Source organism: Oryctolagus cuniculus, chromosome 5, assembly GCF_964237555.1.
Source record: "Oryctolagus cuniculus chromosome 5, mOryCun1.1, whole genome shotgun sequence".
NCBI classification, from domain to species: domain Eukaryota; kingdom Metazoa; phylum Chordata; class Mammalia; order Lagomorpha; family Leporidae; genus Oryctolagus; species Oryctolagus cuniculus.
Window position 1 is genome coordinate 98,822,236 of NC_091436.1, and position 26,743 is coordinate 98,848,978.

Consider the following 26,743-nt stretch of genomic DNA (forward strand, 5'->3'; position numbering starts at 1 on the left):
AAACCCATGCATCCACAACCAACTTACCTTTGACAAAAGTACAAAAAGCCACTCCTGGAGCCAAGACATTCTCTTCAACAAATGGTGCTGGGAAAACTGGATCACCACAAATGGAAGTATGAAACAAGACCCCTACCTTACATCTCACACAAAAATCCACTCAAAATGGATCAGAGACCTAAATCCATGACATGATAACATCAAATTAGTAGAAAACATTGGAGAAACCCTACAAGATATTGGCACAGGGTAAGACTTCTTGGAAATGACCCCAGAAGCACAGGAAATCAAAGCCAAATTTAACAACTGGGATTACATCAAATTGAGAAGTTTCTGCACTGCAAATGAAACACAGCAAAGTGAAGAGGCAACTGACAGAATGGGAGAAAATATTTGCAAACTATGCAAAAAATGCTCAGGATTGCTAACCATCAGGGAAACACAAGTCAAAATCACAATGAGATTTCACCTCACTCCTGTTAGAATGGCTCTCATAGAGAAATCAACAAACAATAAATGCTGGTGAGGATGTCGGGAAAAGAGAATTTTAATCCACTGTTGGTGGGAATGTAAACTGGTAAAGCCACTGTGGAAGACAGTATGGAGATATCTCAGACAGCTGAATATAGACCTACCTTATGACCCAGACATCCCATTCCTGGGAATTTATCCAAAGGAAATGAAATCAGCATATGAAAAAGTTATCTGTACCCCCTGGTTCATTTCAGCTCAATTTATAATAGCTAAGATATGGAATCAACCCAGATGTCTATCAACTGAAGATTAGATAAAGAAATTATGGTATATATACACTATGCAAAATCTCACAGTGGTAAAAAAAATGAAATTCTGTCATTTCCAACAAAATGGATGCAACTGGAAACCATTATACTTAGTGAAATAAGCCAGTCACAAAAAGACAAATATGATATAGTCTCTCTGATCTGTGGTGACTAATAGAGTAGTTAAAATGTAATCTATAGGAGTGAAACTGACACTTTGAGATGTGATGATTCTGAACACCAACTGCCTTAACTGTTGGGGAATAATGTTTTTCTGATTTGGTTTTGTTCTTTTTTTCCTTCATACTAATTTGTGAAGTCTCTACTTAGTGTAGGGTTAACCTTATGAGTATAAAAATTAACTGAAATTGATCTCTGTAAAAATAAGAATAGAAAATGAAGAAGGAGGAGGAAGAAATATGGGAGTATGTGTGGGAGGGAAGGAGGGATGAAGAAGCATCATGTTCGCAAATCTATATATATATTAAATGCATGAAGTTGTATTCCTTAAACAAAACATTTTTTTTAAAAAAAGAGTTTGGTAAAGTGGCAGGATACAAAATCAACACACAAAAATCAATAGCCTTGGCCGGCGCTGCAGCTCAACAAGGCTAATCCTCCGCCGAGCGGTGCCGGCACACCTGGTTCTAGTCTCAGTCGGGGCGCTGGATTCTGTCCCAGTTGCCCCTCTTCCAGGCCAGCTCTCTGCTGTGGCCAGGGAGTGCAGTGGAGGATGGCCCAAGTGTTTGGGTCCTGCACCCCATGGGAGACCAGGAAAAGCACCTGGCTCCTGCCTTCGGATAAGCACGGTGCGCTGGCCGCAGCATGCCGGCCACGGCGACCATTGGAGGGTGAACCAATGGCAAAAGGAAGACCTTTCTCTCTGTCTCTCTCTCTCACTGTCCACTCTGCCTGTCAAAAAAAAAATCAATAGCCTTTGTATCCACAAACAATGCCACAGCTAAGAATTTCTAAGATCAATCCCATTCACAAAGTTACAAAAATATCAAATAACTTGGAATAAATTTAACCAAGGACATCAAAGATCTCTACAATGAAAATTACAAAATATTAAACAAAGAAATAGAAGAAGACACAAAAAAAATGGAAAAATCTTCCATGTTCATGGATTGGAAGAATCAACATCATCAAAATCTCCATACTATCAAAATCAATTTATAGATTCAATGTCATACTATTCAAAATACCAAGGACATTCTTCTTATATCTAGAAAAAACAATGCCAAAATTCATATGGAAGCACAGGAGACCCCAAATAGCTAAAGCAATCTTATACAATAAAAACAAAGCCAGAGCATCACAAAACCAGATATCAAGACATACTACAGTGCAGCTACAATCAAAACAGCCTGGTTCGGGCACAAAAACAGATGGATAGACCAATGGAACAGAATAGAAATGGCATAAATCAACCCACACATCTATAACCAACTTATCTTTGACAAAGGAACTAAAATGAATCCCTAGTGAAAGGATGGTCTCTTTAATAAATGGTGCTGAGAAAACTGGATTTCCACATGCAGAAGTATGAAGAGAGCATTGGATTCTGTCCTGGTTGCTCCTCTTCTAGTCCAGCTCTCTGCTGTGGCCCGGGAAGGCAGTGGAGGATGGCCCAGGTCCTTGGGCCCTGCACCCACATGGGAGACCAGGAGAAAGCACCTGGCTCTTGGCTTCAGATCAGCACAGCGCGCCGGCCATGGCAACCATTTGGGGGATGAACCAACGGAAGGAAGACCTTTCTCTCTGTCTCTCTCTCTCTCTCACTGTCTAACTTTGCCTGTCAAAAAAAAAAAAAAACCATACACAAATCTTCTCAAAATGGATCAAAGACCTAAATCTATGGCCCAATACCATCAAATTATTAGAAAACATTGGGGAAACCCTATAAGACATTGGCATAGGAAAAGACTTCTTCAAAAAGACCCCAGAGGTAGAGGCAATCAAAGCCAAAATTGACAATTGGGACTACATCAAGTTAAGAAGCTTCTGTACTGCAAAAGAAACACTCAGCAAAGTGAGGAGGCAACTGACAAAATGGGAGAAATTATTTGCAAACTATGCAACTTATAGAAGATTAATATCTAAAATATATAAAGAAATCAAGAAACTCAACAACAACAAAACAAACAACAAAGTGAAGAAACTGGTATTTTTCTAAAGAGGAAATCCAAATGGCCAAAGATACTTTAAAAATGCTCAGGATCACTAGCCATCAGGAAAATGCAAATCAAAACCACAATGAGGTTTCACCTCATCCCCATGAGAACGGCTTTCATCCAGAAATCAATAAACAAATGCTGGCGAGGATGTGAGGGAAAATGTACCCTAATCCACTGATGGTGGGAATGTAAACTGGTACAACCACTGTGGAAAACATTATGGAAATGCCTCAGAAATCTGAATATAGACCAGCCATCCCACTCCTGGGAATTTCCCCAAGGGAAATGAAATCAGAATATGAAAGAGTTATCTGTACCCCTACATTTATTGCAGCTCAGCTCAATTTGCAATAACTAAGATATGGAATCAACTCAAATCTCCATCAAGTGAAGACTGGATAAATAAATTATGAGACATGTACACCATGGATACTACACAGCAGTAAAAAAAAATGAAATCCTGTTGTTTACAACAAAATGGATGAAACCTGGTAAACATCATACTTAGTGAAATTAGCCAGTCCCAAAAGGATAAATACAATATGTTCTCCCTGATCTGTGATAACTAATAGAGCACCTAAAAGGTAATCTATAGAAGTAAAATTGATACTTTGAGATGTGATGACTTTGAATAGCCCTTGTCTTGACTGTCGAAGAGCAGGGTTTTTTCATACAATTTTGAACTCTTACTTAGTATACAGTTAATCTTATGTGTAGAAATTTAATTGAAAATAGATTTTAGTGAAAATAAGTATGGGAATAGGAGAAGGAGGAGGAATACAGCTTGGGAGTAGGGTAGGAAGGCAGGTACAGCGGGAAGAATCACAATGTTCCTAAAGTTGTATTTATAAAATGTATGAAGTCTATACACCTTAAATAAAAAATGTCTGAGGAAAAAGTGTTAGGGAAAACATTCAGTATTGTCACCTTCAAATAACCTCTGGTGTCATTGTTTGCCTTTCTTCAATAAATAAATATTTACTGAAAATGTTCTACAGAATATACCAGGCTGTCTTAGGTACATAAGATACAATATTAACAAAAGACCTGTGCCCTGGTGGGGCTGGGTGTCTAGTCAGGAACTTGCACACTTACATTGTTTTCTCAGGTGATACCTTAGTCTTTTTTTTTAATTTTTTTTAATTTTTATTATTTTTGACAGGCAGAGTGGACAGTGAGAGAGAGAGACAGAGAGAAAGGTCTTCCTTTTTGCTGTTGGTTCACCCTCCAATGGCCGCCACGGCCGGCGCGCTGCGGCCGGCGCACCGCGCTGATCCGATGGCAGGAGCCAGGTGCTTCTCCTGGTCTCCCATGTGGGTGCAGGGCCCAAGCACTTGGGCCATCCTCCACTGCACTCCCTGGCCACAGCAGAGAGCTGGCCTGGAAGAGGGGCAACCGGGACAGAATCCGGCACCCCGTCCGGGACTAGAACCCGGTGTGCCGGCGCCGCAAGGTAGAGGATTAGCCTATTGAGCCGCGGCGCCAGCCCGATACCTTAGTCTTCAGATTCTTTAATCAGCTTCCTGATACTACAAGCAGGAAATTATATATGCCAGGAACCAGTATATCATAGGCTTATAAACATTTCATGCTTTAATATAAGCCAGTTTCCAAAGGAGAAATATCATGTTTTCCCTGATTTGTGGTAATTAAAATACAGAGTACAAAAAGTAATTTATATGTATGAAACTGACATTTTGAAAATTGATTATTGTTTATAGCCTTTGTCTATACTCTTGAGGAACAGTGGTTTTTCTACTTACTATTTGTTGAATTCTGTATTTAGTGTAGGGTTAAGCTTGTGATTATAAAGCAAAATGAAAGCATGTCACTGTAAAAATTAAAAGAAAAAATAAGAAAAGGAGGAAGATGGAAGGTGAGATTAGGGAGGAAGAGTGGGCAGGGTGGGAAGTATTATTATGCTCTTAAAACCATATACATTAAATTCTTCCCTTTATATGAATAAAAATAAAATAATAATAAATAAAAATATGTGATGGGATTTTTCTTTATGATTTGAATCCAATTTGGTCATTTTTAATAGCACTGAGACACTGGAATGAAGACTAATGTCAAATCAATGATAAAGGTATCTCAAAGCTAAAGAGGCCTACTAATCCCAAGGCTGTAAAAGATTCAGAAAATTACAGTTAGCACAAACATACCCAAAAACACTTTATTCAACTCTCAACTCCATCCTCCTTCAGAGAGCTGATGCCAACCACTGGATGTTGTTGACCAAACTTTTGCTTTTTTTAGGGGTTACCTTAACTAATTTGCTTTTTCTCCCATTAAAAAATCTTGCCACCCCATATGTAAGTTTAGAAAATTTGGAATCCTCAAAAATTCAGGGCTAATCCTGGTACTGGAAAAACCACAGGTGACAGTATGGGCTCTGGTCAATCAATAGACCTGGGGTCTCTGAGAAGCATGGGGCAGCACTGTGTGCCTTGCGATTCCTCCATGGACTGTGGATAGTACTTGGTCTTCCCTTGTTAATGGGAACATCTACTAAGAATGAGACTGGAGAAGATGGCAGAATAGGAAGGGAGCACACTGATAGTCTGGGAAGAGACAGTTTAATAAAAGTGGAAAGACTGCAGGTTCAAGGAAGACTTGGGGAAGAAACAGCAGAGGAAACTCTTCCAGAACTAGTGATTCATGGTGGACCTGCGGGGAGGGCATGGGAGCCCACGGCTCGGGACACCAGCAGTGGAATCTACACACCAGCACTGGAACGTGAGGTGAGCCGAACCTCAATAGCTCCAGACACTGGCGGGAAAGCAGAAGGAGGAGCCTAGAGGGAACGAGGCTTGAAGCCCCGTGGGGGGAAGTTCACCAGGCTAACTAGAGGAGAGAGGGAAAAAAAGGGGTGGGGGGACCGGTACGAACACGAGTTTCTCTCTTTCCGCCCACCTATCAAAGGCGAGCAAAACAAAGAGCAGGCGCCATTTTGGTCATATGTAAAAGCTGTGGGACCTCAGGGCTGTGCCGGCCCACAACCAAGCAGAAAAACCTGACTCTGGGGCGGTGAAATAACAGGAGATTAGGACCTAGTGAATGTGTGGAGCTAATGAACTGAGAATGTGGATGAGAGAACTCACGTAGTTCATGTGAGTACTCTCCAGAGACGCTACAATTTGATAACCTTGGCAACCCAGTGGGAGACTGCAGGAGAATTTGAGCCCACACTGAGGGCAGAACAGATTCCCTGTGTGGTCCTTGGGAAAGAGCAGACAAATGTTATACCCACAGGAGCCAGAGATCGGAAGCTGACTACCTTCAATTCTGCTCAGCTGTGCAGAATTACTTTCCTTCTGAATCAAGGAAGGAAGGAAGGAAGGGAGGGAGGAAAGAAGGAAAGAAGGAAAGAAGGAAAGAAAGAAAGAAAGAAAGAAAGAGAGAGAGAGAGAGAGAGAGAGAGAGAGAGAGAAATTTACCACGCCTAACCTGGGAGTGTCACCTTTGGCACACCCTTAACCCTGAGGAACCAAACAGAGATCTCTGGCCACACCTATCTCGAGCCTCTAAGGATCCATAAAAAGCAGACAGTCCACTTAATACAGTCATAGTATAACAAGAAAAAAAACACCACAGCAAGGGAAGAAGAATCCAAAGAATATCTCCACAATGCCAAGCAACAAACGCAGAAACCGAGGAAACAAGAACAAGGAAGACATTATCACACCCCAAATGAACAAGACACCCCAAGCCAAGATTATGAAGATGATGAGATGGAAGAAATGCAAGAAGCGGATTTCAAAAAATTTATGATAAGAACATTTAGAAGTTTTCAAAAACAAATGCTTGAGCTACAGAAATCCTTACTGGACAGGATAGAAAATCTCTCTCGTGAAAATGAAATCTTAAGGAAGAATCAAAATGAAACGCAGAAACTAGTAGAACAGGAAAGTGTGATAGTGACGAGAAATCAAAATGAAATGAAGAACTCAATAGATCAAATGACAAACACATTAGAGAGCCTTAAAAACTGAATGGGTGAAGCAGAAGAGAGAATATCGAACTTAGAAGACAGAACAGGAAAGGATACAGTCAAACCAAAGAAAAGAAGAGGAAATTATAAATCTAAAAAATATTGTCGGGAATCTACATGATACTATTAAAAAAACCAACATTCCGGTTCTAGGAGTTCCTGAAGGCATGGAGAGACAGAAAGGATTACAAGGCCTTTTTACTGAGATACTAGCAGAGAACTTCCCGGGTTTGGAGAAGGACAGAGACATCCTAGTACAGGAAGCTCATAGAACCCCTAGTAAACATGACCAAAAGGGATCCTCACCATGACATGTTATAATCAAATTCACCACAGTGAAACGTAAAGAAAAGATTCTAAAATGTGCAAGAAACGTCAGATTACTCTCAGAGGATCTCCAATTAGAATCACAGCAGACTTCTCATCAGAAACCCTACAGGCTAGGAGGGAATGGCGAGATATAGCCCAGGTACTAAGAGAGAAAAAACTGCCAGCCCAGAATATTATATCCTATATTCATTTGTGAATGAAGGTGAAATAAAGACCTTTCATAGCAAACAGAAATTGAAAGAATTTGGGGCCACTCATCCAGCCCTGAAAAAGATGCTTAAAGATGTGTTACACACAGAAACACAGCCATCAGTATGAAAGAAGGTAAAGAAAGGAAACCTCACAGCAAAAGATCACAGGGAATTCAAAGCATATATTAGAAAATATCTTTGGCAAATGGCAGGGCAAAGTTACTACTTATCAATAGTCACATTGAACATTAATGGCCTGAACTGTCCAGTTAAAAGACACAGATTAGCTAATTGGGTTAAGGAACAAAACCCATCTATTTGCTGCTTACAAGAAACACATCTTTCCAACAAAGATGCATGCAGACTGAAAGTGAAAGGCTGGAAAAAGATATATCATGCCAACAGAAATGAAAAAAGAGCAGGCATAGCCATCTTAATATCAGACAAAATAAACTTTACCACAAAAACTGTTAAGAGAGACAAAGAGGGGCACTATATAATGATTAAGGGATCAATTCAACAAGAAGATGTAACTATTATCAATGCATATGCACCTAATTACAGGGCACTGGTTTATTTAAAAGATTTGTTAAGGAACTTAAAGGGAGACTTAGACTCCAATACAATAGTACTGGGGGACTTCAATACTCCACTCTCAGAAATAGACAGATCAACCGGACAGAAGATCAACAAGGATACAATAGAATTAAATGACACTATAGCCCAAATGGATCTAACAGATATCTACAGAACGTTTCATCCTACACATAAAGCATTTACGTTCTTCTCAGCAGTACATGGAACCTTCTCTAGGATTGACCACATACTAGGCCATAAGGCAAGTCTCAGCAAATTCAAAAAATTAGAATCATACGATGCAGCTTCTCAGATCATAGGGGAATGAAGTTGGAAATTAGCAACTCAGGAATCCCTAGAGCATATGCAAACACATGGAGATTGAACAACATGCTCCTGAATGAACAAGGGGTCATAGAAGAAATTAAAAGAGAAATCAAAAACTTTCTGGAAGTAAATAAGGATAACAGCACAACATACCAAAACTTTTGACATACAGCAAAAACAGTGTTAAGAGGAAAGCTTATATCAATAGGTGCCTACATCAGGAAATTGGAAAGACACCAAATAGATGAGCTTTCAATGCATCTCAAGGATCTAGACAATCAGCAGCAAACCAGACCCAAATCTAGTAGGAGAAGAGAAATTATTAAAATCAGAGAAGAAATCAACATAATTGAATCCAAATAAACATTACAAAAAAATCAGCCAAACGAGGAGCTGGCTTTTTGAAAAAATAAACAAAATTGACACCCCATTGACCCAACTAACTAAAAAAAGAAAAGACCCAAATCAATAAAATCAGAGATGAAAAAGGAAACGTAGCAACAGACACCACAGAAATAAAAAGAATCATCAGAAATTACTACAAGGACGTGTATGCCAGCAAACAGGGAAACCTATCAGAAATGGATAGATTCCTGGACACATGAAACCTACCTAAATTGAACCAGGAAGACATAGAAAACCTAAACAGACCCATAACTGAGACAGAAATTGAAACAGTAATAAAGGCCCTCCCAACAAAGAAAAGCCCAGGACCAGATGGATTCACTGCTGAATTCTACCAGACATTTAAAGAAGAACTAACTTCAATTCTTCTCAAACTATTCAGAACTGAAAAAGAGTGAATCCTCCCAAATTCTTTCTATGAAGCCAGCATCACCTTAATTCCTAAGCCCTAAAAAGATGCAGCATTGAAAGAGAATTACAGACTAATATCCCTGATGAACATAGATGCAAAAATCCTCAATAAAATTCTCGCCAATAGAATGCAACAACACATCAGAAAAATCATCCACCCAGACCAAGTGGGATTTATCCCTGGTATTCAGGGATGGTTCAACATTCGCAAATCAATCAATGTGATACACCACATTAACAGACTGCAGAAGAAAAACCATATGATTATCTCAATAGATGCCAAGAAAGCATTTGATAAAATACAACACGCTTTCATGATGAAAACTCTAAGCAAACTGGGTTTGGAAGGAACATTCCTCAATACAATCAAAGCAATTTATGAAAAACCCACGGCCAACATCCTATTGAATGGGGAAAAGTTGGAAGCATTTCCACTGACATCTGGTACCAGACAGGGATGCCCACTCTCACCATTGCTATTCAACATAGTTTTGGAAGTTTTAGCCAGAGCTATTAGGCAAGAAAAAGAAATTAAAGGGATACAAATTGGGAAGGAAGAACTCAAACTATCCCTCTTTGCAGATGATATGATTCTTTATTTAGGGGACCCAAAGAACTCTACTAAGAGACTATTGTAACTCATAGAAGAGTTTGGCAAAGTTGCAGGATATAAAATCAATGCACAAAAATCAACAGCCTTTGTATACACAGGCAATGCCACGGCTGAGGAAGAACTCCTAAGATCAATCCCATTCACAATAACTACAAAAACAATCAAATACCTTGGAATCAACTTAACCTAGGACGTCAAAGATCTCTACGATGAGAATTACAAAACCTTAAAGAAACAAATAGAAGAGGATACCAAGAAATGGAAAAATCTTCCATGCTCATGGATTGGAAGAATCAACATCATCAAAATGTCCATTCTCCCAAAAGTGATTTATAGATTTCAATGTGATACCAATCAAGATACCGAAGACCTTCTTCTCAGATCTGGAAAAAATGATGCTGAAATTCACATAGAGACACAGGAGACCTCGAATAGCTAAAGCAATCTTGTACAACAAAAACAAAGCTAGAGGCATCACAATACCAGATTTCAGGACATACTACAGGGCAGTTGTAATCAAAACAGCATGGTACTGGTACAGAAACAGATGGATAGGCCAATGGAACAGAATTGAAACACCAGAAATCAATCCAAACATCTACAGCCAACTTATATTTGATCAAGGATCCAAAACCAATGCCTGGATTAAGGACAGTCTATTCAAATAATGGTGCTGGGAAAATTGGATTTCCACGTGTAGAATCATGAAGCAAGACCCCTATCTTTCACCTTACACAAAAATCCACTCAACATGGATTTAAAACCTAAATCTATGACCCGACACCATCAAATTATTAGAAAACATTGGAGAAACTCTGCAAGATATAGGTACTGGCAAAGACTTCCTGGAAAAGACCCGGGAAGCACAGGCAGTCAAAGCCAGAATTAACATTTGGGATTGCATCAAATGGAGAAGTTCTGTACTGCAAAAGAAACAGTCAGGAAAGTGAAGAGGCAACCGACAGAATGGGAAAAAATATTTTCAAACTATGCAACAGATATTAATAACCAGAATCTACAAAGAGATCAAGAAACTCCACAACAACAAAACAAACAACCCACCTAAGAGATGGGCCAAGGACCTAAATCAACATTTTCCAAAAGAGAAAATCCAGACAGCCAACAGACACATGAAAAATGTTCAGGATCACTAGCCATCAGGGAAATGCAAATCAAAACCACAATGAGGTTTCACTTCACCCCAGTTAGAATGGCTCACATGCATAAATCTACCAACAACAGATGCTGGCAAGGATGTGGTGAAAAAGGGACACTAATCCATGTTGGTGGGAATGCAAACTGGTAAAGCCACTATGGAAGTCAGTTTGGAGAGTCCTCAAAAACCTAAATATAGCCCTACCATACAACCCAGCCATCCCACTCCTTGGAATTTACCCAAAGGAAATTAAATTGGCAAACAAAAAAGCTGTCTTCACCTTAATGTTTATTGTAGCTCAATTCACAATAACTAAGACATGGAATCATCCCAAATGCCCATCAACAGTAGACTGAATAAAGAAATTATGGGACATGTACTCCATAGAATACTATACAGTGGTCAAAAAAAATAATGAAATCCGGTCATTTGCAACAAAATGGAGGAATCTGGAAAACATCATGCTGAGTGAATTAAGCCAGTCCCAAAGGGACAAATATCATATGTTCTCCCTGATCGGTGACAACTAACCAAGCACAAAAAAGGAAACCTGTTGAAGTGAAAGGGACACTATGAGAAACAGTGACTTGATCAGCCCCTGCCCTGACTATTGATGAACAACTTAATACTTTATCCCTTTTAGTTTTGTTGTTGTTGTTGTTGTTGTTCTACTTAATACTATTGGTTGAACTCTTTAATTAACACACAAATATTCCTAGGTGTTTAAATTTAACTGAAAATTGATCCCTGTTAAAAATAAGAGTGGGAATAAGAGAGGGAGGAGATGTACAGTTCGGCACATGCTCCTCAGACTTACCCCTAATTGTAGAGCTAGAAACATGCCATGGGACTCCAAATCCCATTAAGTTGGCACATACCAATGCCATCTTACTAGTTAAAGTGGTCAGTTTAAGTTCGTAACTGATCATAAAGATAGGATAAAGTGTCAAAGGGATCACATAAACAAGGCCAGTGTCTGCTAATACTAACTGATAGAATTAAAAAAGAGAGAACCATCCAACATGGAAAGTGGGATACACAGCAGACTCTAGAATGGCAAATGCCCTAAACAGCACTCTGGCCTCAGAATCAGCCATTAAGGCATTCAGATCTGGCTAAAAAGCCATGAGAGTTTCGCAGGCATGGAAAGCCAAGACACTGTGGAAAAAAATGACCTAAATGAAAGATCTCTGTGAGTGAGATCCCAGCGGAAAGAATGAGCCATCAAAGAAGGAGGTACCTTTCTCTGAAGGGAGGCGAGAACTTCCACTTTGATTATGGCCTTGTCTAAATAAGGTCAGAGTTTGTGAACTCAAGAGGCTTCCATAGCCTTGGCAGATCATGACAAGAGCCTCGGGTGATTATCGACATCATAAGTAAGAGTGCCAATTGTTAAATCAACACCAGGAGTAACTGTGCACTTATTTCCCATGTAGGATCTCTGTCCTTAATATGTTATACTATGCAAATTAACGGTAAAACTAGTATTCAAACAGTACCTTATATTTTGTGTGTCTGTGTGTGTGCAAACTGTTGAAATCTTAGTATATACTAAGTTGATATTCTGTATATAAAGATAATTAAAAATGAATCTTAATGAAGAATGGGATGGGAGAGGGAGTAGGAGATGGGATGGTTTGTGGGTGGGAGGTTGGTTATGGGGGAAAACTGCTATAACCCAGAAGTTGTACTTTTGAAATTTATATTTATTAAATAAAAGTTTTTTAAAAAGAAAGAAAAATATAATATTAAAACAACTTGGGTGGGGGCTGGCGCCATGGCTCACTTGGTTAATCCTCTGCCTGCAGCGCCAGCATCCCATATGGGCGCCGATTCTAGTCCCAGTTGCTCCTCTTCCTGTCCAGCTCTCTGCTGTGGCCCGGGAAGGCAGTGGAGGATGGCCCAAGTGCTTGGGCCCTGCACCCACATGGGAGACCAGGAGAAGCACCTGGCTCCCGGCTTCGGATCAGCGCAGTGCGCCGGCCACAGTGCACCAGCCACAGCGGCCATTGGGGTGTGAACCAACGGAAAAAAGGAAGACCCTTCTCTCTGTCTCTCTCTCTCTCACTGTCCACTCTGCCTCTCAAAAAAATAAATAAAAAAAAAAAAACAACTTGGGTGACCGACAGTTTTAGGTATCTAATAAAGCAGCATGCAAACAGGCAAAAAAAAAAAGTTGGTTCTGGGGCTGGCATTGTGGCATGGTGGGTAAAGCCACCACCTCCAAGGCAGGCATCCCATATGGGTACCAGTACAAGTCCTGGCTGCTCCATTTCCTATTCAGCTCCCTGCTGATGGCCTGGGAAAGTCGCAGATGGCCCAAGTGCTTGGTCCACTGCACCCACATGGGAGAACCAGAGGAAGATCCAGGCTACTGGCTTCAGTCTGGCCCAGCCCTGGCCATTGCGGCCACCTGGGGAGTGAACCAGCAGATGGAAGATCTCTCTCTCTCTCTGTCTTTTCCTCTCTCTCTGTAGCACTGCCTTTCAAATAAATAAATGAATCTTAGAGAAAAGGTTGGGCCTACTTTAATAAAAATATAGCCCCTTCTATTTCTGCCAAGCAGTATCAAATTTACCCAGACACTTTATGACTAAGTCTTCAAAAATGTGCTTTACTAAAAAGGAATATGGTTCTAAATATAATATCTAGCAAGGCTTTCAATCAATACTTGCTAAATCTACATATAATGGAAATGGCATAATAGTAAAGACAAATATAGAACGTCAGAGTTAGTGTTTCATATATTTAAGACTTAAAAGAATTATAGTAACTGAAGTTTAGCTATTGGGAATTTCTACAAATATGGCTTGGACCATGTAGTATTCCTGTGAAAATCTCTCACATCCTTACCCTATTCTTTTCCTTTCAGCTTTTCTCAAATTCCAGCCTATGAAATTGCAGCTGCTTAAGAAAACCAGTTACTGGACTTTAAGTTGTGATTCCTGAACTTAAATCCCATCCTACTTCTGCTATAGAGAAATTTTATTACATAGGATTTATTTTAATCTTACCACTGGAAATAACCCATTCAACAGTTATACACACAGGCATTGAGGTTTAGGTTATATTTTTAGATTATATTAATGCAATCTAATGTTTTATTTTCACAGGGATTACAGGTCTTGGGAGCAGGCATTTATCCTAGTGATTAAGATGCTAATTAAGTCAACAAGCCCCATATCACAATGCCTGGTTTGACTCCTAGGTGCAGCTCCAGTTCCTGATTCCAGCTTCCTGTAAATGCAGACCTTGGGAGGCACCAGTGATGATCCATATGGGAGATGTATCTCCGTCTTTCTCTTATTCTTACTCTCTGCCTCTCAGATTAATTTTTTTAAAAGGAGACAGAAATTTTCTCTCCACTTCTGCCTACTCATGCCTTTTTTTCTCTCCACTTTCTGTTGGTAGTCCAGTATATTTCTTAATAAGGTTAAGTTCAAAAATAAAATCTAAGAAACATACTAGATATGGGACTTTAAGTACGTTTTAGGAGTATTGTTTGGGAGCATGAGACTCTCAAGGAGCCCACCCAACCCCAAACTTGTGCTTGACAAGTAACCTCCAGGAAGTAATGACTGACTCTAGTTCACAAAGCATCACTGATCCTTTGTGTCATGGCCAAAGCCATAGGTTAGCTACTCTCAGAAAAGTATATCAAATCATGCCTTTTGTTGGACTCTGGGGCCAACTCTTGTATGTTAAACATATGAAACTGCAAAACAAAGCTGGTAATAAAACCATACACAGGATTTATTTTAAGCAACAACTTCCAAGTCAAAGTCATGGGAAGTGGGAATAGTTCCCAAACAACACTTAATAATCAGGTCTGATGACTCTCTCAATAAAATAATAACCACTTTCCGTTCCCACAGCAAATTTTACAACACTTTCACATCTCCTCTCAGGCTAGCATATCCCTATGAAACAGAAATGGTATCACTTATCCCCTATTCCAGGGCTAGAGTTAGGGTGAGGTGAGTGAGGCAACTGTCTCAGAAGCAAACTTTAAAGAGATACCAAAAAACTCGGTAATTAGGAAAATAATGCTTTCATAAGACAGTTCAAAATATCAAAATTGTGCCCAAAAAATCACACGATTATCAACAAGCAAGTCAAAGTTATAAACAAAGAATCAGTATTATGGACTTACTCTTTCTCCTCCAGTTCCAACATGGCTGAGCACGGCCCTACCCTTTTCAGAGAAAGGAAGGTTGCAGCAGAGTCCTAATGACAGTCTCAAGACTGTACAGCCCATGAAGGCAGGGCAGGACCCAACCAGCCCAGCTAAAACTCTATGCTAATAGTCCAGGCCAGTTTCCCTTGTGAGGCTCTCTATTTTACAAGAGGAAACCCCCTACTAGGGGTTTTAAGCTATCACTTGGCCTAAGAATCAATCTCCCTACAATAATACTATTCTTAAATAACCTGAAGGTTGAATAAACTCAAACCAAACTCAGAAGAAATTGAAAGTGATATAAAAGCCAATAAAATATTTACATAGTTCAGTGATATAATGTATTTCTGACACTAAAATTTTAAATGTGTTTTAGTTACTAAGATTTTAAATATTTTTTAAAGATTTATTTATTTATTTGAAAGGCAGAGTTACAGCAAGAGAGGGAGAGACAGAGAGAGAAAGAGAAGAGAGCTCTTCCATCTGCTGGTTCATTCCAAATGTCCGCAAGAACAGGGTCTGGGCCAGGCCAAAGCCAGGAGCCAGGAGCTTCATCCAGGTCTCCCACGTGGGTGCAGGGGCCCAAGCACTTTGGGCGATCCTTCACTGCTTTCTCATGCACATTAGCAGGGCAGCTGGGACTCAAACCGCTGCCCATATGGGATGCCGGCACTGCAGACGGCAGCTTACCACCCTGTGCCACAGCACCGGCCCCTATTTATTTATTTATTTGAGAGAAAGAGAGAGAAAAAACTCACATGTATTAATTCACTCCTCAAATGCCTACAACAGCCAGGGCTTAGCCCGGCCAAAGCTGGGAGCCAAGAACTCAATCCTGGTTTCCCACAGAGGTGGCGGGGACCCAACTGCCCTAGCCATTACCCACTGCCTTACAAGGTACAGATCAGGAGCAAGCTAGAATCAGGAGTAGAGCCAGGACTCAACCCCAGGCACTCTGGAACTGACCCAGGATATAACGCAGGAGACCCAAGCAGCATCTCAACTGCTACAACAAATGCCTACCCACTGCAAACAAAATTTTTAAATGGATACTTACTGATGGAAGAGTAAGTGTCCTGAAAGAGCCTAAAAAGAAAACAAAGAAAAAAAGTCATTATAATTTGAATATGACATTATAATTTGAATACAATGACATGATACAAAACTTACTCCTTCTGTTCTTTTAGATGTAGATGAAAGATGGAATCATAAACTCACTTGATCAAACCAAAATAATTTTATCAATGCCCAGAATACCCAAACAACTTTACATATCTTTGTGACAAATAATTAAGGTTCAGGATTGAAAGGATAACAGTGGATGAACCCAGAAAACAGCAAATTCTGCTTCCCCTTGCCATTATCATTTTTGTTGTCATTGTTGTTGCTGCTCTTGTTATTTTAAGACTATGTATGTCTGAGGGACTCTTCATACAGTACACATGGAGAATCTGAGGTTTATTTCCTAGGTTCTCATACCTTCATGATAAAGGGAAGAAAACTATTAGTTACACCAAAGATAGGCTGGGACTCCTAGCTGACTCATCAGTGTGAGGCTTGCAGAATTCTTTAATGTAAAGTTTCTAAACACAGGACTGTCAATTTCTCATCAAAACCATTTATTTCAAGGGGAAAAATGGTTTCAAGTTAAAAATAAAACCATATTTATCCGAAGTTCCCATCAGAGGCAATGCTAGGCCTTAAGTTCCTTCATTCATTTAAGAACTGTTTATTAGGAAGACCACAATGAACAAAACAGGATGCCTTTCCTCCTGGAAACCACATGGGTCTATCATGTGGAAGCATACAGGTATCACAGCATGGTACTGTATAGAGCAGGGTGCAAGCAACTGGCCTCGGGAATCAGATCATACAGTCCTACATGCATTTGCCACACACCAGCCCTGTCCCTTGAACAAGTTGCCTGATTCTTGAGCTCAATTTTTTCACCAAAAAAAAAATGCTAATAATCATACCAATCTCATGAATTAGTTGTGAAGAATGAGTATGTTGATGCCTGTCTAGTATAGGGAATAGTGTGTGTCACATAGGATTATGTTAGCCTGATATATATTAACCACTATAGCGCAGAAATTTTTTTTTTTTGACAGTTAGGCAGTGAGAAAGAGAGAGACAGAGAGAAAGGTCTTCCTTCCATTGGTTCACTCCCCAAATGGCCACTACAGCCAGCACGCTGCACCGATCCGAAGCCAGGAGCCAGGTGCTTTCTCCTGGTCTCCCATGTGGGTGCAGGGCCCAAGCACTTGAGCCATCCTCCACTGCCTTCCCGGGCCACACCACAGAGCTGGAATGGAAGAGGAGCAACCAGGACAGAATCTGGCGCCCCAACCAGGACAGAATCTGGCGCCCCAACCAGGACTAGAACCTGGGGTGCAGAGGATTAGCCAATTGAGCCGCGGCGCCGGCCTACTGCAGGAAATTTTCAGAGGTATCCTCTAGGGACATCACTGTGCCTCTACAAGAAGAGACTTCAAATCCTTATGATGGAGCATTGCATTAATAAAAAGTTAGTATACAGTACCAGCTTCCAATCGGATTTATAGTTACCTCCATGTACTTTCTCAACCAAAATCTTAAATATTAGAAACCTTTCATTTCTTATTTTTGTTCAGTAAAAAGTACGACTTCCACTTCACTACATAAATAAACTTGTGCACTCTCAAGTGTGTGCACATCCACTTCAAACACCACTGCCCCAGTGGGCCTCAGTGAAGTATAAATGTGTTTTAAGGAACAGATAAGCAATTTGTCATGATATGTATTGTGGGAAGCAACTCGGACTAGACTAAGTTACTGGAATTAAGACTTATTCTATGCATCTGCTCTCCCACAATATGGCGCTGAGAAGGGAGAAACAGCTTCTACACAGCTGCCTCCAGTTCAACCAGTAAACTGTAGGACCTGCTCCTGATTGGAGGAGAGCAGCGTACTCGGCGTGTGGGTAGCAGAGTTAGGATTGGCGGAGGAGGACTATAAAGGAGGAGAGAGACAACATGCACCGGGAACATCTAAGGGGAACATCTATCTGAAGGAACACCTGTGCAGCCCCCGAGAGAGCCGGCCAGTGGTGTGCCGCTCCCCCGCGGAAGTGGGGAAAGTGGCAGGGGGAACCGCCCTTCCACGGAGGTGGAAGGGACGGTAGCCAACCCGGGAAGAACCAGCAGCAAACCCGGGAAGGGCCGAGCAGAAAAACAACGCAGGGTCCTGTGTCGTTCCTCCACGAAGAGGGGGAGCGACAATGTATCACCTAGTACAGATCAGTTTATCCAAAAACTCAGTGTGGAAGCAAAGAGCAGGATTCTTAAATACTAGGAAATTAGATGAAAATGATTTTGAAGAGGTGAAAAAAGAACAATCCAACAGGTATGGCTTGACATGGAAGGGCTACGACCATGAGCACACTGGAGAGAGAAGATGCCAAGAGAAATTGATGCTAGTGTCTAGAGTTGTAGGGTAAGAAGAAATGAGCCAATAGAGAAGGAAAGGAAAAGTGTTCCAGGCAGAGAAGCAGCAAAGGCCCTTAGTGAATAACATGAGTCTACTGAAGAAGAAAGCTAGGTGGGCCAAGGCCACAGGTGGGCAGAGTAGCAGAGATGAGGCTGGGCCGTCTCAGGAGGGGCTTTTTAGACAGGAGAGCCCTTGCTGGGAATGTCCAAGGTGATGCTGTTATCTCGACATCCTGACTAAGCATTTGTCTTGGTTCTTTTTTAGGTGAGCAATATGTTATTATGGAATGGGTTTAATGTGCACATGATTTTTTTTTTTTTTTTGACAGGCAGAGTGGACAGTGAGAGAGAGAGAGACAGAGAGAAAGGTCTTCCTTTGCCTTTGGTTCACCCTCCAATGGCCGCCACGGCCGGCACGCTGCGGCCGGCGCACCGCGCTGATCCGATGGCAGGAGCCAGGAGACAGGTGCTTTTCCTGGTCTCCCATGGGGTACAGGGCCCAAGCACCTGGGCCATCCTCCACTGCACTCCCTGGCCACAGCAGAGAGCTGGCCTGGAAGAGGGGCAACTGGGACAGAATCCGGCGCCCTGACCGGGACTAGAACCCGGTGTGCCGGCGCCGCTAGGCGGAGGATTAGCCTAGTGAGCCGCGGCGCCGGCCCTAATGTGCACATGATTTAACACTGAAAATGTTTGTATGTTTTTAACTGGCAAGTAAAAACTATATCTTTATGATGTATGACATATTTTGAGAGATAGATATGCATTATGGAATGGCTAGATCAAGTGGTTTAATACGTGTTCACCTCACATATTTATTTGTAGTGAGAACACTTAAAATCAAACTGTCTTAACACATTTCAAGTATGTAATATATTGTTGTTAACTGCAGTCACCATTATATATAATAGATCTCTTGAACTTATGCCTCATAACTTGAAATTTTGTGTCCTTTGACCTACATCTCCCCAATCCTCCCAGCCCCCAGCCTCTAGTAACCGCCATTTATTCTGTGAGACCACGTGACATTTGTCTCTGTGCACGGCTTATTTCACTTAGGTTCCTCCATGTTCTTGCAAATGACAGAATCTCCTCCTTTTTAAGCCTGCCTAGTATTCCATTGTTTATATACACCACATTTTCTTTCTCCATTCATCCATGAATAGACATTTGGACTGATACCATATCTTAGCTACTGTGATTAAAGCTGCAATAAATTTAGGAGCACATACTGATTCGTTTTCTTTGAATACATGAGAAGCCTTCAAAAAGTTCATGAAAAATGGAATTAAAAGATGTGAGCAGCCATTTAGCGTAGCAGTTAAGATGCCCATGTCCAACATCAGAGGGCCTGGATTTGATTCCTGGCTACAGCTCCTGACTTCAGCTAATGAAGACCCTGGGAGACAGTGGTGACAGCTCAAGGAATTGGTCCATGCCATATCCATGGGAGAACTTGATGGCATTCTCAGCTCCCAGATTCAGACTTGGCCAGACCTACTTGTTGTGGGCAGATGAGAGCTAGTATGTTCTTGCTTGTACCCTCACACTCAAATAAATAAAACCATGGAATATCTCAACTGTAGAAAAAAACTTCTATTCATTAAGTTCTTACTTTTAATGGAATAAATTTACATTCTAAACTGAGTTGAAATGAAATTGAAAAGTCCTATGATACTGCACAACCAAATCTGGTGAAACCTTTTTTTCAAAATGTTTATTTACTTCCATCTACTTGAAAGGCACAGAAAAAGAAAAAGAGGAGGAAGGGAAGGTGGTAGGGAGGCAGAGACAGACAGACAGACAGAAATCTCCCACCTGCTGGTTTATTCCCAAAATGCCCACCAATAGTAAGGACTAGGCCAGGCCAAAACCAGGAGCCCAAAATTGCATCCGGGTCTCCCACATAGATGGAAAGGGCCCATTCACCTCCCAGGATGCATTAACAGGAAGTTGGGTTGGAAGTAGAGCAGCTAAGATTTGAACAGGTGCTCTGATAGAGGATGCTGGTGTCCCAAGGTGTGGGGAGCAGCTCGGACTAGACTAAGTTACTGGAATTAAGACTTATTCTATGCATCTGCTCTCCTCTGTGGGGAGCAGCTCGGACTAGACTAAGTTACTGGAATTAAGACTTATTCTATGCATCTGCTCTCCTACAATATGGCGCTGGGAGAGGAGAAAACAGCTTCTACCCAGCTGCCTCCAGTTCAACCAATAAACTGTAGGACTTGCTCCTGATTGGAGAGCAGCGTACTCGGCGTGTGGGCAGCCGAGTTAGGATTGGCGGAGGAGGACTATAAAGGAGGAGAGAGACGACATGCACCAGGAACATCTATGGGGAACATCTAAGGGAACCCGTGCAGCCCCCGAGAAAGCCGGCCGGCGGTGTGCCGCTCCCCTGCGGAAGTGGGGAATGCGGCCAGGGGGAACTGCCCTTCCACGGAGGTGGAAGGGATAGTAGCCAACCCGGGAAGAACCAGTAGCAAACCCGGGGAGGGCCGAGCAGACGAAAGAACAGCACAGGGTCCTGTGTCGTTCCTCCACGAAGAGGGGGAGCGACACCAAGGGACAGCTTTATCCACAGTGCCACAATTCACAGCCCCTGAAACCTTCAAAAGAAGAATGTCTATATAATTTACTGGAAAATAAATTCCAAAAACGTTGCTTGAAGAGAGGTATGTTGTTCCGCAAGTAAAAAGACATACTCAGTGAAATATTTGGGCTGGGACTGGCACTGTGGCACAGCAAGTTAAAACCCCAGCCTGCAGCGTTAGCATCCCCTATGAGTGCTGGTTCGAGTCCCGGATGCCCCACTTCTGATCCAGCTCCCTGCTTATGTGCCTGTGAAAGCACAGGAGGATGGCCCAAGTGCTTGGGTCCCTGCACCCATGTGGGAGACCCAGAAGAAGCTCCTGTCTCCTGGCTTCAGAATGGCTCATCTCCAGCCACTGGCATTCAGGGAGTGAACTAGCAGATGAAAGACCTCAACCTCCCTCTCTGTCTCTACCTCTCTCTGCAACTCTGTCTTTCAAATAAATAAGATAAATCTTTTTAAAAAAGAAAAGAAACACTTGAGCTGAAACATTTAAATATTTGAATGTGAGGGAACAATGAAATTGAGAATATTGCTATATATTCAATATACCCCATCAGGCCCCCCAGCATATGTGAAGAGTGTTTTCTCAATTCAAAAAGATTATCATCAGATAGCTTGAACATTAAAAATGGGGGAGCTGGCAGTTAGCCTGTCACTTAACATGCCCACATCTCACATCCAAGTGAATGGGTTCAGTTCTCACCTCCAGCTCCTGGCTCCAACTTCCGATCAGTGCAGACCCTGGGAAGCAGTGATGATGGCTCAAGTAAGTTGAGTTACTGCCATCCACATGGGAGACCTGAACAGTGTTCCCAGCTTCTAGCTCAAGCCCCAGTCCCTGTGGGCATTTGGGGAGTAAACTAGCAGACGAGAACACTCTCTGTCTCTCAAATATAAATAGATAGATAGACAGATACATAGATGTAGATAGATAGACAGACAGATATAACCTACTGAATAAAATAAGAGTCTGTAAGTTCATGCTGTTAAAACAATTAAATAAATGACTAAATGAGGAAGAAAAAAGGTTCATCACTATAAAATCTCAGTCAACAGATGTAGAAAGAATCATGGAATTAGAAAATATCACAACTGAATAATAATTTATTCAGACAGGAATCATCAATCTAAGTATACCAGCTGGGTGAAAATCATGAGAGGGATAAACCATTGTTGCTTTGAGCCATCAAGTCTTGGGTCAGCTTGTTTCCCAGCAATAGATAACTGATAGATAACACTTTTGAAACAAGCAGGATTAAGTTGAAAACCTCTAAAACGACACTGTCCCATAAGGCAGCCTGTCGCACAGTGGCTATTGAGTCTCTGAAACACAAAGCCAGTGTTAAAACGCACCTCGTATTTTTTTAAGACTTACCAAAAAAAAGCACAAGCTATCTCAATAATTTTTTAGTGATCCCATGTTGAACTGATAAAGTATTTAATTATTTATTGAAATGCATTACTTAAATTAATTCTACCTATATCTTTTTACCAATTTAATGTGTTTACTAGAAGATTTTCAATTAGTTCTGTAGTTGAATTATACTTTCATTAGCAGTGCTGATCTGGAGGATGGAAGGCTTAAATTTCACTTAGACACAATAAAGCAATCAATAATGATAGAATAAAATTTTAAATTTTGTTAATAAAATCACAATAGAGGAGCCAGAGCTGTGGCGTAATGGGTAAAGCCACCGCTTGCAGTGTCAGCATCCCTTATAGGTGCCAGTTCAAGTCCCGGCTGCTCCACTTCCAATCCAGCTCTCTGCATGGCCTGGGAAAGCAGTAGAAGATGGCCCAAGTCCTTGGGCCCCTGCACCCACATGGGAGACCCAGAAGAAGCTCCTGGCTCTAAGCTTCGGATAGGCACAGCTCCGGTCACTGCGGCCAACTGGGGAGTGAACAGCGGATAGAAGACCTCTCTTTCTTTCTGCCTCTCCTCTCTCTGTGTAAATGACTTTCAAGTAAATAAATAAATCTTTTTAAAAAATCATAATAGATACTATTTAGAGAGTGTTCTAAAGCATTATATATTTTAACTAGTTTAGTCCTCATAACAATCCTATTAAGTGTTACTATCTATATTTTATAATTGAGGCCCCTGAGCATAGAGACCCAGTCAAGTGGCTTGCCCAGGGTCAGACACAGAAAAGCAGCAGTGTGGCAAGGGCTCTGAGCCAGGCAGCTCAGTTCTTGGGTTCAGGTTCTAAACCACTGTTCTGCCTGGACTGACAGTACAAGGAGCACATGTACTCTTGATCTTCTACTGGACACAACCTTGATTATTATAAAAGGTCCCCAGCCTGGAGAGCCTTTAGGTGTACGTGGCAAACACCACTCCCTCAGTCACATTCAAGGTCTCAGTCATCTCGGGCTCCTTTCTCTCTTCACCTGGACACTAACCAGTCATCAGAACCTCTGGATTCTGGAACCTGTGTGAGCCACACCAGCAGGGAACAACCCTGGGCGAGAGGCAGACACTCTCCAACTGATGCCGTTCCAAGGGGGTTGGCTCTGGGGGCAGCTAGCACAAAGAAGTCATCCTTCCACCTGTGCTGGAGGGACCTGGGCAGGGCAGTGCAGCCCCACGTTGGAACAAAAATGAAAAACTTAAACTGCAGTGAGCTGTGCCCCAACCCAGCAGCAGCCTCTGTCACTGCAAGTTACTTATTTTCCATGACTTCAGGATAAATCATCAGGAGCTGACTACTTTGTCATCTCCATGACTGGAGGAAACAATGTGCTTCCTTTCCACCCTGCGCTGACAGCCTGCCTCCCACCATGGCCATGTTACAAACACCAAGGAGAGTGGGGAGGGGCGCTCATTTATTTTTATCCAAGTGACACTAAGCAAGGAGAAAGTTAAAAGCAGTGGGGAGCCTACAATCCAAATAAATCCTGAAGATTGATTCACTGGAAGGCCAGCGTTTTGGCAATTCAAAACAAGCTCCACAGATTTGAAGTGCAGGAAATCTCATTTCGAAGCAAAACTTTTCTTTTTAAAATATAGCTTTGCTTTTTAAAATATAGCTTTTTAAAATATAGTTGGATTGAACCTGTGTGGGATTTTCTCCTTAGAGAAAAGCTGGAACAAGGAAGTGACTGTATGCCTGGTTCCTCCACTCGGATCTGACCATGTCTGTTCTTAGACCCAGGAAAGACCCAGAGCCAGAAATAGAAGCTCCGCCCACTTAGAGTCATGGGCAGAGATATCCCACCCCACCCCCTAATTCTTGTTGAATTCAGGGAGCAATACGGAGGCTGTGTAGAGAGATCCAATTTAAGGCTACTCACTGGTCTCATGTGTCCTTATTAAAAGGTCGGCTTTGAGTACTGAACATTTTTTTCAACTTGATGTCTTTCTTTTAAACTTACACATACAGTCTGGAATTTCCTAGGCACTTATTAAGTTCTAGCATAGGATTTATTTGAAAGTAGTAACATTTGAGCAATAATTTACACCACTGAAACATAAAATTGAGGGCAAGGGACGGGTAGTGTCGATGGAGAATAATCATGTCTTTCTCTGCTATTGCTAGGATGAGAATTAAATAGATAGGATTTGCAAACTATTGTGAACATTTTTTTTCCTTTGGCAAAAGTCCACTCAGATGGAAAACAGTCACCATCTCTTGAAATTCAGCATGGCATTATTTCAAATCACGGCCTAAAGATAAACTCTGGGAAGTAAATTTCTTAGCATTACTGTAGAGGACTTTGTCGAACTCCCATCATTTCGTATAGAACCAGAGAAAGTCAATCTCAAACCCCTTTCAGATGCCTGTGCAACTCAAAAGAAACCTTGTTTTAAAGATTCACACTTGGCACAGCCTGAGCACTGGCCGTTTGATTTCCAAATAGAGTGAAAGCTAATTTTAAACTGTGTAATAAGCATACACAAAAACTAACCTTTCCTTAACTTTTTAAACACACTCTGTAATACCATATGCTGCCTCTTCTGACATCTGCCATCACCCAATGGCTCTGGAGAATCACCGAAGGGACGGAGCAGTGTGTAATTAGAAATCCAACCAGATCTAGAAATACCCTCTACGAGGAAAAAAAATGGATTGTCCACCATATATACACTTAGTACTTGCTGCTTAATTACTTTTGTCAGTCCTTTGCTGTTCAGTAATATGTGTAATAAACTTAAATTCATTATCTTTTAGCTGAAAATTTGACCTCTTAAACAATTTATAAAGTATTCTCTAGCATTCCGCATTGATCTGCAGATGGACAAAGTGAAAAGCAGGGATCTCTGCAACAAACCCGTGGTCAAAGAAACTTAAAATACAGAGCTTCTGCTTCACAGTTTACTGTCACTTTAAGTATAAGCATCTAGTCAGTGAATTCAATCTGTACAGAAGACACAACTATTTCAAGCGAAACAGAACAACAAACAACTCCTTTGGGTCCTTAACACTCATTTTATTTTTTTCCTCCCTTGCCTCTTCTTACTTACAAATATCTGATAAAAATGAGTTTCATATACAATGTTTTGTTCCATTTAGACTGCTGAGTGAAAAAACGGGTCAAACAAAAACCCACTGAGAGTAAACAAAATAGTGGAGCATAAACTAAATGTTAGGGTAAATACAATTGAAAAATCCAGATTCCAGCAAGGTTCTTGGCTGCTAAATGAGCAGGGGATTTATTATGGCAGAGTCAGCAATCTACAGCCTACAGATCCACACTTGCTTGTCAGACAGTTCATGAACTAAGAATGGTTTGTGCATTTTTAAATAGCAGGGAGGAAATGAAAAGAATACTATTGCATGACAAGTGAAAATTATATAAATTCCAAATTTCAGCCTCCATAAATAAAGTTCTGTTGGTATACAACCCACTCCTGTGTTTATGCCCTGTGTATGGCCACCTTCCAGGGACAAAAGCAGAGCTGAGTGGCTGCAATAAAGACCATGAGGTCAGCAAATCCTACAACATTTACCATCTGGCCCTTCATAGAAAAAGTCTGGTGACTGCTGTGGCATGATGCTCTTTTTAGGAGACTTCCTGCTTCCTCAAAACATAAGGAATAAGGTTGAAGAGTCACTCAAGCCAAAATCATTCAACAAAAACATCTGGACTCATGCCACTGGCTTATGCTCAGAAAGGAAGCATCAGTATTTAGATCTAATACTGAGAAATGCCAGCTCCAACATACCAATATCCCCTGAGTGCTTACTATGTACTAGGTACTGTGATAAACTTTCTAAAGCAATACACTAATGAAAGAAACAAGTGAAATTAATTTTAATAACATTTTATTTAACTTAAAATATATCCAAAATAGTATCACTGAACATGTAATCAATATACAAATTATTCTCACATTTTTGTTTTACTTTTCAACACTAAATAATTGAAATTCAGTGTGTTTTTTATAGTCATAGCCCTTCTCAATTTGTATGAATCTCATTTCAAGTTCTCAGAAACCACACAGGGCTAGGGCTAGAGACACACTGGACTTGGCAGATCTGAAGCATTATCTGTTTAACCCTGGGAATAATGCTACAAGATATTACCATTATTAGG

At 41.1% G+C, this 26,743-nt stretch overlaps 1 protein-coding gene across 1 annotated transcript in view; it reads right to left on the reverse strand.

Moving 5' to 3' along the window:
* CD109 (CD109 molecule) overlaps positions 1–26,743 on the reverse strand; it is a 169,725-nt gene that overhangs the window by 126,796 nt on the left and 16,186 nt on the right. The window contains exon 3 of the mRNA XM_070073883.1: positions 16,200–16,228. Within this exon, the coding sequence (XP_069929984.1) occupies positions 16,200–16,228 (29 nt within the window). The remainder of the gene's footprint in view (positions 1–16,199; positions 16,229–26,743) is intronic.